This window comes from Cynocephalus volans, chromosome 4 (genome assembly GCF_027409185.1).
Source record: "Cynocephalus volans isolate mCynVol1 chromosome 4, mCynVol1.pri, whole genome shotgun sequence".
Classification (NCBI taxonomy): Eukaryota; Metazoa; Chordata; class Mammalia; order Dermoptera; family Cynocephalidae; genus Cynocephalus; species Cynocephalus volans.
Genome location: NC_084463.1, coordinates 16,894,363 through 16,910,012, shown reverse-complemented (window position 1 = coordinate 16,910,012; position 15,650 = coordinate 16,894,363). Strand labels below are relative to the sequence as shown.

Sequence of the window (15,650 nt, the reverse complement as noted above, 5' to 3'; positions counted from 1 at the left end):
CTTGGCACAGGCCTGTCGTAACGTGTCCTCACTGCAAATGGCCAGGTCACTGGGGGATTGACTGTCCCACTCACCAGAGAGGGAGTGGCCCAGTCCCCAACCTACAGCCTTTGGCTTCACGGCCATCCCTACCAGAGCTTCCAGACTTTGCCCAGGAGGAGGACTGATGATCCCCAGGTCTTGAGGACCCCACAGAGATCACCTGGCACGAGCCAGGGTAACCTGCCTCATAGCAGGTAAGCCGATCCCTTTTGTCATCAATACAGGGGCCATTTACTCTACACTTCCTGAATATGCAGGACCAACAACCCCATCCTCTATCACAATAGTAGGGGTCACGGGATCAGAATACCACCCATGGATCACTCAAACCACTTTCCTGCACCCTACATCACACCCAATTCACACACAAATTTTTAATAATGCCTCAATGCCCAGCCCCCTTACTGGGACAGGACATTCCTTTCAAATTCAAAGCCACTCTTACCCTAAACACTTTAACTCCAGCTACAATACTCCTGTTACAGGCTGCCCCAGACCTGGCCCCTGAGGCTTCCACCTTCCCCTCCCCCTCATAAAAGGTTAATCCCTAGTATGGGACGCTTCTTCTCCCTCCTTTGCTATGCACCATTCCCCTATCCTTGTTGAATTGTGGAGCCCCTCTTTGTTCCCTGATGTCCCACAGTACCCCATCACTAACAAACACCTAACAGGCTTAAAACCCGTCATACACAAACTCCTTTCTTCTCATCTCCCATGGCCTACCCACTCTCCTTTCAATACACCCATCCTTCCGAGTTATAAAGCCTAACGGTTCATACCATTTAGTACAGGACTAATCTTGACACGCGTCGTTCCCAACAACTTACTTGGACTGTACTATCTTAGAGGTTTTGGGATAGCCCCCACTTTCTAGCCAGGCCTTATATCAAGAGTTATCTGAAATTCCTCCAACCTCTAGCACTTTAATACAATATGTGGATGACCTCCTCCTTAGTAGCCCCTCCTATGAGGATTCACAGGCCCACACTGTTGCTCTCCTTAATTTCCTGGCCTCCAGGGGACATCGAGTGTCCTCAGCAAGGCCCAAATTTCTTCTCCTTCAGACACCTACTTGGGAGTTCATCTCACTCCCAACACCAGAGAAATAATGGTGGATCACAAGAGCTAATTTCTGAACTCCCTACTCCTACCACAAAGGCTGACATCCTTTCTTTCTTGGGGCTTGCAGAGTATCTTAACCTATGGATTGCTAACTTTGGTGTGCTGGCAAAACCACTTTATGGGGCAGCCAAAGGGGATCCTGCCATTCCCTTAGATCCCACAAAGCCCATTCATTCTCCCTTCCAGTGATTAAAAGCCACTCTCTTCGCAACCCCATCTCTTTCTCTCTCAAACCTATCTCATCCTTTTATCCTATACATCACCAAAACCCAAAGATTGGCAGTTGGGGTTTTGGGACAAGAGACAGGAGATATTTTCTCCCCTGCTGCATACTCTCTAAACAACTAGATGCCACAGCTTAAGAGTGGGCCCCTGTTTATGGGCCTTGGCGGCAGCTGCCCTTTTAGCACAAGAAAGGTCTAAACTAACTTTTGGACAACAAACAGTTAAGTCCTTCTCAGCCATAAGGCCAAGTCAATTCTCTCCCCTTCCTGCCTACAACTTATTCACCTTACTTGCATTGAGAATTCCGAGTTTTTTTTCAAACCTCGCCCTCCCTTAAATCCAGCCACTCTCATCCCAAAACACTCATGACCCTTAAAACATAATTGCATGGAGGCGTTAGACCTCTTCCTCAATCTCTTTCCGCACATATCCCCACATCCAATTACACGACTCATAGATGGGAGCACCACCTCCATGCCCGTCCCCGGGGTGGGTTATGCTGTAGTAAATCTAACACACGCTACTAAGGCTGCACAACTCCCAAAGGAGGTTGGGGTTATACGCTGCAGAGGACACCAAACCTCCAACGACCCCACAGCCCAGGGAAACAAACTGGCGGATCTAACTGCAAAACGGGCTGCTCAATCACCAGGCCCCCACTCTTCCTCTTGTGCTCAGGTCCTTCTCATGGCCCCTATGCCCTCACCCCAATACATGCCTCAAGAAATACAACACCTCCAACAGTTGGGGGGCACAGAGAAAGGACAACTGGTATACTCTCTCCGGTTGCTATGTCCTACCCACTACACAAGCTGAGCAAATCCTTTTAGATTTCCATAATTCAGTTCATATAGGCTATGAACCCCTACTACACCTTTTCAGCCCTTATATTACTCTCCCCACAAAAGGACACGCTATCCTCTAACCGTAGTAGATACCTTTTCAGATTGGTTTGAGGCTTTTCCCTGCACTTCAGAGGATGCTACAGCAGTAACGCATGCTCTCACCTCAGAAATCATCCCTCATTTTGGCCTCCCCACCAGTCACTCACTCGCCTACAGGCTGCTCCCCGCAAGCCCACAGGCCTCAGCCCCCTCGAACTTATGTACGGTAGGCCCTTCACTCTCACACCTCTCCCAGCTCATCGCTGTTAGGCCAGTATCTCCCTACTCTTTTGCTCATTAGCGATCTTCTTAGGGAACAGGCCAAACTTCTATTACCTCATCCTTTCCCCACTACCCTCTCAGACTTTAAACTGAGCCTGGGACCGCAAGTGTATGTTAAAACCTGAATCCCAAAGCCTCTCTTGCCATGTTGGGAGGGTCTTATACAGTACTTCTCACCACCCCCATGGCAGTAAAAGTACTAGGAAAGGCCCCTTGGTATCACTTATCCTTGTTAAAACTAGCACCTAAGACTCTACTCAGAGAATCTGTTAACACCAAGCCAGAGGGGTCCCCCTGCTCAACCCCCAACCCAACATCTCCTGACACTTCATCCATTTTAGGACCCACAAAGCTGAACATCTCCAGGACCTTCGCTCTTCCCCCAATCCCAGAAGAAGGATGACCTTTCCCCCGGTGATTATCCTCTCACTCTTGCAGGCCCGCTCCACGTCCTTCGCATGAGAGCTACTCCAAGACTGGTCCCCACCTGCTATTGCGGGTTTGCCATCGTGGGACGTGATAAGTATATGCCACCCCATGTCCCTAACCTTTACTTGCTACAGGATTGGCAGCAGCTACCCCCAAAGATTGCAACATTATAGGAAGATTTCTCCTGGCCTCCTTTACCTCCTACCGGTAGGATCCTTCTTAGCAATTTCACTGTGGCAATGTGCCCCTTTAGATTCTTTTGGCTCCCTAACCCTTCGCATCCTTCCCATGTTTTTCCTCCTATCTCAATGCTCCCCCTCACCTGGAACATAGAGGATCCAGGTCTGCGGGGATGATGCAGTCCTCATTGAATCAGACTGGCCCCCGAGCGTCTTCCACTTGGCAAGAAACTTTTTGTGGTCACCCCACTCCCTGTCAATGCAGCCCATAACGTTTCCACAAACATCTCTTCACTTTCCTCTAATCTCACTTCAGTGGGGACTGTCAGCATTGTGGGGGGCCTGCCCACACTCGGCCTCACTAACACCAAACGCTACCAGTCACTTAGCCCCCCATCCATGCCCTAAAACCGGAATATATTTTCTTTGTAAAACTACATTATCCTATTGCCTGACCCCAACACGATTTCTTGCATATTCTTTTAACTTATCCTTGACATCACCCTCCAGACAGATGAAGAGATGGCGACAGGACTGGGACTAACTTTGGCCCCCACCTCAGGAAGTGCCCCTGCTCCTGTAGGGCACTAATTGTACCTTTTTAATTGGGGCAGGGATCCTTCCTGCAACTGGAACAGGCATAGCGCGCCCTGCTACTGTGTCTCAATTCTATGAAAAACTCTCAGAAGAACTAAGCATAGATTGCATCTCCTCCCTCTAGTGACAGGTCACCTCACTCATGACAGTTGACGGTGGCTTTACAGAACTGTCGGGCCCTTTATTTCCTCACAGCCGAGAAGGAAGGCACCTGCCTCTTCTTGGGGGAGGAATGCTGTTATTACATACATGAGTCCGGGGTGATCCAAAACAACTTAAACCATTTAAAGGCAAGCTTTGATGGCTGACGCAAAGGGTTACAAAACACAAACACACTTGGGGGTGGCCCCAGTCACTGAACCCTTGGATACCCTGGCTTATGCTCCTACTAGGACCCCTAACTGTGCATCATCCTACTTTTTGGTCCCTGTCTCTTTTGCATTTCTCTAATTTCTTGCAGGAACACATACAGGCTTTCACCAACCAAAAGGTCACGAAATTGTTCCTGTGAAGAGAATATAAGCTCCTCAGAATCAGCGACCCTTCCCCAGAGGAATACAGTCTCCCCACATGAAACCAATACCCCGCCACCTAACTGTTTTACCCGCCAACATAAACCTTTATTTTTTCCATATCTTTGCCCATCTCCAGCAGGAAGTAGCTTCAGAAGAATGAGACCTTCACCCTTTTCCCTATACTTAAAAGGCAGGAATAATAGATCCGCAACATAACCAGTGCCATTTTAGACAAGCCCAAGTACAAAATGGCACTGTCCACCTCCTCCCCTCCCCCATTCTCTTTTACAAGAAGCCTCATGGTTTTGGAGAAAATGAAACTTTCCACATTTCCGCATGAACAGAACTCTCCATTCCCATGACCTAACTCAATCCTCACCCCGGAATTACGTCACCCAGCTCTTGGCGCCAACATACCAATATAAGCTCCCACTGCCCCATGTTAGGGGCTGTCCCCCATTTTCAGGGCGGCCCTGGGCTGTTCCCCACTTTGAGCACAGCCCAGCAGATTCTTTTCCTTTAATAAAGCTTGAATGGTACCTGACATCTCAGCTCACTTTCTTTCAGAAAGGTCTTTGGAGATCCTGTAGCTTATGCCCAGAGGAGAAGGGACTCATCCAAGATCACACACAGTCAGTTAGTGGGACAGGTGAGACAACACCTTGGGCCTACTGATGGCAACTCCAATGATGAAAAGGTCCAGCAATTTTGCATGCTCTGGCTCTCCCCCTCTCCACCATACCCCCTTGTTGCAGGCACCACTTCTGCCTGCTTGTCTCTGTCTCATCCTCATTTCTAACCCATCCTTCAAAAAAGGAAGCCATATCTGTGAACCTTTCTCCAAGCTCCCAAAGAAGAACAGAATGCTTTCTCTGGCTTCCACACCACGCATTGACAGACTGAGACATCTTCGGGACACATCCTGCTGGACCGCTCCTACTGGTCCTTGTGTTCCCCACTACACAGCAGGCTCTAGATAGAGGTTTGATGAATAAGTGTAGTTGATTTTAGCATTTTCACAGGTAAGTTGCTTAATCATGGCTGGTTACTCATTTTATAATCCTATAACTTGGGCGAAGAGCTTCAGGCTGTCAGCCACAGTTTCCCCAAATGCAAATGCAAAAAATAAATCTTCAGTCAATGCTTTCTGAATCTCTTTGGGATTCTCCCTTCCATTTCTCCTTCTGAATGCACCCCCCTCTCCCAATAACCAAGTGCAGAGAACAGGTACAGAAGGGTTAGCAGCTTTGGAGAGCACAGTTTTGGACTAATTGCTTCTCCTTAAGATGCTGCTGTGCCCATGTATGCCCAGGTGACATTTGTCACTGCCAGACTGGCCACCTCTCAGGGTTTGCATTTGGTGGGGGGTGGTACCTTGGCAGCCCAGACAGACACATGGGGGGCTTTCACTTCATTACTCTTTTCCCAATTGCACTAAAAACATATTTATTCACGAAGGTGTACTGTATTATGCAGAGTGGCTTTCTTGAAAGGCTCAATAAAGCTGAAATATGTGGATATTCTTAATAATTTTACAATAAACTACACTTTAGAATCAATTGCTCTGACACTAGAAAGTTGTCCGACTGATGAATTGTAGGGTAGCTTCTAGCTGGCTCTGTGTGTGTGTGTGTGTGTGTGTCTGTGTGTGTCTGTGTGTGTCTGTGTGTGTCTGTGTGTCTGTGTGTTGCACTTTCAGTGAAGGACTGAAAGGTATGGAAAAGGCTCAAGCATCCTGGTAACTATAGTTCCAAGTAGGTGAGAGGCCAATTTTGAAATGTTCTGGATAACAGCTTTATGGTTTTGGAAAGCTAGAGGTTGTAAATCAGGAAACTGAGGTCTAAGAATGAGAATACTCAAAAGGGAAGTGGGAGAAAGAGAGGGAAAGAAAATGATATTTACATCTCAGTGAGGATTAGAAACTTTTCATGTTCTTCACAATGATGTTATAAGATAAGCATTATTATCCCCATTTTGCAAATGGGAAAACTGAGTCCAGTAGGTTAAGTAACGTGCCACATGTACATCTAATGTATGGCAGGACCCAGATTAAAACTCAGGTCCTCTCTGGTCTGAGGCCCTGGCTGTTTCCATTGAACTAGGTTTCACCCTCTATGCCAACACAGTGATGAGGTTCACCCAACCTCATGTGCCAAGCCATGGGGATAGTGGACAGAGCTAGATAATTTCATAATGACCTTTAAAACTTGAAGGAGAGGTTTTATTATGAAGATCCTTGGATTCTGGCTCCATGAGTCTGGTGCCAAGTCCTAGCCTCAAGTGGTCACTTGACCAAGGCTGACCAGGGCATGGTATGGCCAGCAGAGGAAGCAATCCCCAGGGACAGAGAGGCCACTCAGCACAATCAGTCTGACTGTCCTTGAGTTCTCCTCCTTTCTACCTCAATGGTCATTGTTAGTGCCAACCCTGGGACACAGGTTTTGACATCGCTCCCACTCAGCAGAGCTCCCAAAACCTTGTCTCTACGATCCTGAACCACCCTGCCTGGTCCTGCATACCCATAATTTCAAATCTGTCCACCCGGCATGGAGGAAGGACATCCCGGACGGAGGAGTTACCGTGTGGGCTGTGAAAATGCTGTGGCATCCTAGGGAACAGGGAGACAGGGCCCAGCTCCCCCTGGCTGGGCTGCAGACAACTGACTGGGCTCCTCTGTGGTGAGGACTTAGTTGGGACGAGCTGCATTCCTGTTGGATGCAAGAAGATGAGCTATCTCGCCTAGCCAGCCCTCCCAGTCCAAGAACTCTATAATGTCATGAAATATTCATTTGTTCACTAAACAAATATTTATTGAGCACCTACTCTGTGCCAGTAGGCTGCTAGGGTTATAGTGATGGACAAGGCAGACTTGGTTTTGCCTTTGTGAGGCTCAAAGTCTGGTGGAGGAGTTAGTATAGAAGAGGGATTTCCACTTGAGATGAATACTACAAAATACAGAACACAGGGTGCTGTGAGGGCATGTGCCAGCAGACTCAACCTAGTGGGGTGCCAGGGGAGACTTCCTTGGGAAAGCGACATTTAAGTAAGACCTGAAAGATGAGTAGGGCTGGCTTGCCAAAGAAAGGAATGGAAGAGTGGGGCACGGAGCATTCTCACTTCCTCCTGGAATCAATTACTTCCTCTCTCCCTGACTGCCCCGGCTCTCCTTTCTGTAATAATTTTAGCAATTTCAATTACTTATAGCTAATCTCTCTGATAAACCTTTGGAAAAATAAACATAGGCTCAGGTCTGCTGACAGTGAGCCCAGAGGAGGAAAATTGGCTGCGTATATCCATTCTGCCCAAATGAGATAGAGGCGGAGGCATAGAGGGGTTATTCCTGCAGGGCTCACAGGGACTTGGCTACAGTTTGGGAATCTGAGGAGCTGTTAGGTGAACACAAACTGCTTCCACGAGAACCTGGGGTCCTCCAATCCATGGGTGCTTCTCCCCTCTCTCCAGGAAACATTCCTAGTCCCAGGGCATTGTGAATAGAAATGCCCCCAACCACGTGCAGGATGACACAAGGCCAAGGCTGGAAAGACCCTCAGAGATCACCTAATACAACCTCCTAATTTTACAGATGGAGCACCTGACCCGCAGCAAGGAGAAGTCGCTTGTCTAGACACAGGCAGTGGAGTGAAGTGGTTAAGAAGAGCTAACTGCCTGGGCTCATGACCTGGCTCCACTACCTTGAGCGAGATACCAAATCTTTATAAACCTCAGTTTGCTACTTTCTAAAATGAGCATAAAATAGTGTCTTCTGCTAGGGTTGCTGTGAGGTTTCAATGAGAAAATAGCAGTGAAGAAGCACTTATTAACAGAGCCTTGCAGTAAACATCAACTATTGCTATTACTGTGCCGCCCTGCTAGTTAGCGGCAGCACTGGAACTTGAAGCCATAGCCCAGTCCAGGCTTTGGCCACCACATGACGAGGCCCCTAGTGGTGTGACCCTCCCCCTGTCCTCCATCATGGCACACTCAGCACTCACCCTCTCCCTAGATTCCCCAAAGGAAAAGCTCTGAGGCGCCCCTTGCCTCTACAGACACCCCACACATGGCAGCCTGCCCCCCAGCCTGCTGGTGGTGGAGCCAAGGCAGGGACTCTGGCCCTGCCTGAGGCAGGCAAAGAAACGGTGGTGATGACGTCCAGCCAGCCGTGTCACCTGCAATGCTGATAGCAGCCCAGGAGCCAGCAGACCTCACGGCCTCCTGCCTCCAGTGCCCAGTGATTTCCCACCTTTCACTCACATCCCGTGACTCTTGGCTCTTGCTCTAAATCTCCATACTTCTCCCTACCAAGGCGACAGCTCCTTGCTTGGCACAGGGCCCATCTGTGCTCTCTGACAATAGCTTAGGTGATTTTATCTTTTCTATTAGGCAATGATTGCAAATCTCCCTGGGTTCATTAGTAACCAGATAATACCTCCAGATTTATTAGCTCAAATTGAGCTTCCTCCTTCACCTCTTCTCTTCAGATGGCGTCAACCACCGCTGCCGTCTCAATGGTGCACTGGGCTTTGCCCAAAGCCCTTAATTCTTCATGTCCCCTATTCAAACTTCCATCAGTCTTGCAGAAAAAATCTTCCCCCAGCCAAACCCAGAGGCTGACCAGAGGACAGAGACTCCCTTTCAGACTACAGAGCAGAGCACGCACAGCGCACCCATAACTGTCCTGTGCACGCCCAACCCGGCTGGACAAGAGCACTGCAGGCACAGACCCTTTCAGTTATAAGAGAGCTGACACCCTTATAACTAAGTGCTAATTTCCACTTACAGCGTCAATTATCCTCTAGACAGACAAGCCAGGGCTTAGGATGCTGATTGCTTTTCCAGCATACACACAAAAAATGGGTGATGATGATTAACAATTTAATATCATGGCAAAGATTGCTTCCTGATCACCAAACCTATTTCCTCTTCTCCCTGGGCGCACAGCTGGATGATATTTCCAAGCTTCCCTCACAGGTAGGTGTGACCATATGATGAATTCCAGCCAATGGAATCATGAGCAGAAATAACATATACCACTGCCAGGCCTGATGTATAAAACCCTCCCGTGTGTGATTCACCATAGTTTCTTCCCACCCTGGCCTAGAAGAGGACAAATTTATAAGCTAGAAGAAGCCTGGGGCCCTGAATGACCTTATGGAAGACTACCTGCTGATCAGGAACACCCCTTTGGGACTTCAGTTGAGTAAGAAATATACTTTCATTGCGTGAAGCTATGAAACTTGGGAGTTTATCTGGTATAGCAGCTTGCAAGCTTCTGACCTGGGGATTTTCACAAGTTCTGACCGACTAACGGACTGGGTTTTTATATATCAGCTATGCTCTCTCATTATAAAGCTTCTTAATCATCAAGGCTCTTAACTTCAGCCATGTGGTCTTCTTTCAATTTTCAAACTCAAAATAGAAACAAGAAACATGTCTGACCACATCATACTCATCAGGATTTTAAAAATTATTAAAAAATCAAAAATAACAAATATTAGTGAGGTTGTAGAGAAACTGGAACACTTGCACATTGCCGGTGGGAGTAAAAAATGGTGCAGTCATTTTGGAAAACAGTTTAGCAGTTCTTCAACAAATTAAACATATAATTACTATATGATCCAGCAATGCCACTCCTCGGCATATACCTAAAAGGACTGAAAACAGGGACTTAAACAGATGTTTGCACACCCATGTTCATAGCAGCATTATTCACAATAGCCAAAAGGTGGAAGAAAACCAAATGTCCACTGATGAATGGATAAACAAAATATAGTATATGAATACAATAGCATACTGTTGAGCTTTAAAAAGGCAGGAAATTCTGACACATAGATAAGCCTTAAAGACATTAATCTAAGTAAAATAAGCCAGACACAAAAGGATAAATATTGTATGACTCCACTTATATGAAAAACTAGAGTAGCCAAGCTCATAGAGACAGAAAGTAGATGATGGTTGCCAGGGCTGGGGGAGGAGGGGATGGAGAGTTACTGGCGATGGGTACAGAGCTTCAGTTTGGGAAAATGAAAAAGTTCCGGAGATGCATGGTGGTGATGGTGGCACAGCTGTGTGAATGTACTTAATGCCACTGACAGGTACACTTAAAAATGGTTACGATGGTAAATTTATGTTAGGTATGTATATTTTACCATAATAAAAAAAAATAGTTTTAAGAAAAAGGAATAAAGTTCTGAGGGAGGGAAAGAAAAGAAAAGAAAGGGAGGGAGGAGATGGTGTGATCTCCAAGTGGGGACACGACAAGTCCTCTGGGTTGCTTGCGCTCTTTGTCTTCAGTGACTTTGCACAGTAACCTGCCTTGCTTTGCGCCTTATTTGGTCCATCTCACTTTGCCCTGGGCTCTCGACCCCTCACCTTGGTCTACTTGACAGGACTTGCTTCCTCCTGGTTCCTCTCCATGTGCCTGACCTCTGGCCAAGTGCACATCCTGGCTCTCAACTTACCTCTCACATTCTGGTGATTTGGACCCCATGAACTGACCCTCTGCCCTGGGCTCCCACCTTAGCCAGGTGCCATTCGCATCTGTCCATCAGAGATTTGCTTGCGGGGAATGATTCCTGACCCATTAGAACCAGAAGCAAAGGCAAGAAGCTGTTTCACTGATCAAACCTCCAACACCAGTACAAACTACCCCCAATCCGATTTCAAAATAGTTAACATAAATAAAAGACCTGGATATCTGTTCACTGCTACAACTGTGTGCCTTCACCATCTAGATGACACTTCCTGTCACTGACCTCTTCCTCTGTTCTGGAGAGGTTCTGTCCCTGTATATTGCTCTTTCCATCCTGCCAAAGGGTTTCTCTTGTTGCCTGACACCTCACTGTCACTCTGTCACTGAGCCCAGCTTCCACTGTACCCCAGGCCTGGCTCTTCCCCCTCGTCTGGCTTCTCCCCTGGCTCTGTCCATGATCACTACATGATCCTTCAGCAGCCTCAGCTCTGCCTGGCTAGTTACTCTTGTCACATCAGTCACCTGTGTCACCCACAACCCAGAGTTGGCACTCTCCCTGCTGGGCAGACCCTGACACAGAAAGGAACATCTATAGGATCAACTGAATTGATAGTTTAGAAGTTGTACTCATGATGGATAAATTTGTCCCAACTCTTGTGATGGGTAATCAACTGATTGAATCCAGAGCAGACAACCTAATTCATTTATTACAGACGCCCTCAATCAATCAGTTTTCTTAATGCCTGGATGAGCCTGGGGTAGGGGGGCTTGATCATCTACTCAGTAATTACTGACACAAATAAACCCTCCAATAGTTGGTTAATCATGCACAATAACCAAAATACCTAGTTGTATTCATTCTCTGGAAATAAATAAAATGACATTTTAGGAGTCCCTTTTATAGACCATTAAATGCTGAGCAGCAAAATAAGTATCTCCCATTCCTTTTATCTCATGAGAAATATAAACTGGACTCCATAAATAATGCCTACCCTTCACTAAACTTGTACTGCAAGCCAGGTGCTGTATGTATATTATATTCTGAGGCAGGTACCATTAGTGTCCACTTACAGAAGAGGTCACTGAGGCTCAGAGAGGTTAAGTAACTTGCACAGGATTCCCACAGGTGGTAATCAGTCAAGCTACAATTTTAAGTCGTGTCCACCTAACGCCAAGATCCATGCCTTTCCAGTTCATCATGCTTGTTCTCAAAAAGCTGATCTGGGAACCCACTGCATCCCTATGGCAGTATTCAGAGAGATAGGACATGATGGTGACCCCTAAGGAGTCCAGAGAATGAATACATAAGAACTAAGCCCAGGTGGCATCTGTATTTGGGGGAAGGGACTAGAGAAGCTCAAAAGATAACTCATTACCCTCTGTACAAAGCCCCTCCCTCTCTGGCCCCAAATTCCAACTGAGCAGAAAGAATAGTCCTAAAAACAGTTTCTTTAAAAACACTCCCAGAGCTTGTCTTGTTCCATGCCCACCGAAAAGAGAAAGGCTCTTTGAAAACTGAAAGTATCATAGTGTTGTAGTAAAAAACACAATGCCTTAGAGACACATAGTACTTTGTGATTAACAATGCATTTTTACTTATAGAATTTCTATTAATCCTCATAATTACATTGTAAGTTTTTATTATGCCCATTTTAAAAATAAGAAAAGTGGGGATCAGAGAGTCAATGTGATTCACCCAAAGTCACCCAGCGAGTATGAGGCAGAGTGGGGTCTCTGGCTTCACAGGCCCGTGCTGTTCCTACTAGATAACATCACACCATCGTTTCTGAGAAGGCAGAATGGTGGTACGCAGCGTGAGTGATGCTGTCTTCTTAAAAACCTTCAAGCCAAGCAACTCTACCTTATGCTGGTTACTGTTCTGGGAACTCATTCCAAATGAATGGCTTCTTCCATCTGCTGAACCACCCCAGCGACCCTTCACTGCACAGCTCCTTCCTCCTCTCCGGATGTCGCCCCTGATGCAGGGAGCCCCCGGCCTACGTCTTCCTCTCTCCCTTCCATTCCCCAGGCTCCCCACATGGAACACAACTGTACTTTAATCTCTCTTTACTCCTCTGCCAACTTGCCCAGGCTCCCCAGATGCCTCCTTACTTTAAGCAAATGCTTTTGCATTACTCTGGGAATAGTCTAATTCTTTTTTCCCTTTTTACATGTTAATGTTCCAGTTTACAGCAGCAGTGTTAGATTTAAACAAACAAAAAAGCAAACGGAGAAGTTTTACATTTTGAGGGGCACGATGGGTCTTCTGGGGTGCTGGTGATGCTCTCTTTCTGGATCTGGGTGCTGCTTACTCAGGTGTGCTCACTTGGAGGAAGTCTTTAAGCTGTGCACATATAATATGTGTGGTCTTCTCCTACATGAATGCTAGACTTCGATTAAACATTCAAACAAGAGAACAGGCAGCTCTGTAGTGGTGGTGAGCTAGCAGTTTCCACTCAAGTTCAAGCAAAATTGGAATGACTCTGACAAACCTGTTGTGGAGGGAGTTCCTGTACTAGAAACAAGGCCGCACTAGATTCTGCTCAGGTCTCTTCCAACTCTGACAGCAAAGGCCTGTGGGATGCTTCAGGGTTAACAATTCCACAGCAGCCCCAAGAAAGGGCGGCTTATAGATTCCTACAGCTGGAAAGAAGAAGGATCTGAGTCCAAGTCTGTCTATTTGGGCAGCCATCTCCTAAACCTTGCAGGGCATTTTTAGAGACCTGATCCCTAAATACAGGGAGGGAGACCACATGATCTCCTAATTTACCTTACTACATCCTTTCACCAAGAAAGTCTAACTTTTGGGTAAGCTTTTTCTTTTTAAGATTGAAGAGTTGAATCTGCAGGGTTGAATTCTGCTCCCTAACTCATCAAGCCTCTTTCAACTAATTGATATCTGCCTTATATCCTCTAAATAGGTTACACTCAAGGCTGGACGTAAATAGATAAATGAATAAGAATTAACTGACCTGTGTATTCCTGGAGCAGTCCATGAGTTTAAAGTGACTCACTGTTTCCTGAACATGCCATGGACTTTCCTATATCCAGGTATGTGGATATGCTGTTCCATATCCCAGAATGTGCTTCCTTTCTTTATTTAGAAAAGCCCTATCTGTCTTTCAGGGCATAGCTTGAAGGTCTCTTCCTCCATGAAACTCTTCCTGACTTCCCCAGGCTGGGCAAGCACCCCTGCTCTGGGGTCTGGAGCACATATACATGTCTAATGATAGAATTTACCACTGTGCACTACAATAGTTACTGTGAGTCTTTCCAAGGCAGGCTTGGTTTCTTATCCCATTTTAATCCCTAATGCCTGGCCCACTGCCTGGTACCTGGGAATGCTCAAAAGCACATCTGGATGAAGGGGCCACCTAATCAAGTGATTCATAAACTAAAACAAACCTCTGAATGATTGTTTATAACAGCTCTATCGGAAATAGCCCCAAACTGGAAACAGGCAAAATATCTCTCAAGATGTCTATGGTTGGACCAACCGTGGCACCTGCATACTGTGGGATACCACTGAGCAACATAAATGCACAATTTGGGTGGGTTTCAAGGGCATTACGCTGAATGAAAAAAACCAACCTTAAAAGGTCACATACTGCATGATTCCATTTATATCACATTTTCGAAATCTTAAAACTATATGAATGGAGAACAGATTAGTAGTTGTTAAGGTTAGGGGTGTTGGGAAAGAGGGTGGCATAAGGGAGATCTTTGTAGCGAAGAAAAAATTCTATCTCTTGATTGCAGGGACACACATGTTTTGATAGATTTGACATTTTGAGACCCTGGTTTTGATACTTCACTGTGATTATGTACAGTGGAACAACTAGAGGAAACTGGGTTACGGGTACATGGAACCTTTCTGTAGCACCTTTATGAACCACCTTTATGACTTAATATTAATCTATAATTATTTCAAAATAAAAAGGTATATAATTTTTTAAAAACCTGTTTTCTAAGGTCCTTAATACACTCTAATTGAGTTTGTCTGTATGCCAAAATACCCTTTCACATTTCTTAATGCTTTACAATCTCAAAATGCTTCCACATAGATTGAGTTACATTATTTAAAATTTCAGCAACTCTACGATGTAGCTGTTCTTATTCCCATTTTACAGCTAAGAACACGAGGCTCATTGCGTCGTTGAAGGGCATGAGGTTGATATGTGGCAAAGCTGGTACGCAAAGTTGATTCAATAAAATTTCTGCAGAGATCATTTTTTTCACCTGCAAAATAAGGCACGTGGCTAAGGTGGCCTCTGAAGGCGCATCCAGTTACAACACTATGAGACATGCATACTTTTTGTGCCCTGGTTTTCCCACTTCTGAGTTGTCATGGGAGTCTGGTGATGTAGAGACTGGACTGCAGACCAGCAACTGGATCTATGAAGAGGCTCAACCTTACAGCCTAGAGGAATCAGGGCTATGTAGCCAGTGGCATTTAAATGGAGGCACTAGAATCCCCAAATTCCCATTCTCCAAGGCTAAGAATCACTGAGATGGGAATCCTAGGAGGTCTTGGACCTCCGTGTTTCCAGGATGCCCTGCCTCTCTGGTCAGCTTCACTCCTCTGCCTCTTTTCCCCTGCTCTCCATCTCCGGGGCTTCATTCCTTCATGATCCTCTGACCCTGACCACTGACAACACTCTATATGCCAAGGAAGTGAGCTCTGAAGATGTCTTACCAGATTAGTGAAGATGTACGTGTAATAGGCTGACACCATCCCTAGTTCAGCTGCCTGCAAAGCAAAGAGAAGGAGATTAGAGAAGAAAACCAAAACCCACTTCAAGCAAATGAGCAGTGAGGGTTCCAAGTGTCTGCCATTTGTCTGGCCCATTCCCCTTCAGCACCAGGCGGAGTAGAACATCCTGACTGGTCCTCAGGTTGCCCTTGA

At 46.3% G+C, this 15,650-nt stretch overlaps 1 protein-coding gene across 1 annotated transcript in view; it reads right to left on the bottom strand.

Annotated features, from left to right (window-relative positions):
* Window positions 1-15,650, bottom strand: part of GRIK4 (glutamate ionotropic receptor kainate type subunit 4) — a 307,828-nt gene that overhangs the window by 134,441 nt on the left and 157,737 nt on the right. The window contains exon 6 of the mRNA XM_063093085.1: window positions 15,441-15,494. Within this exon, the coding sequence (XP_062949155.1) occupies window positions 15,441-15,494 (54 nt within the window). The remainder of the gene's footprint in view (window positions 1-15,440; window positions 15,495-15,650) is intronic.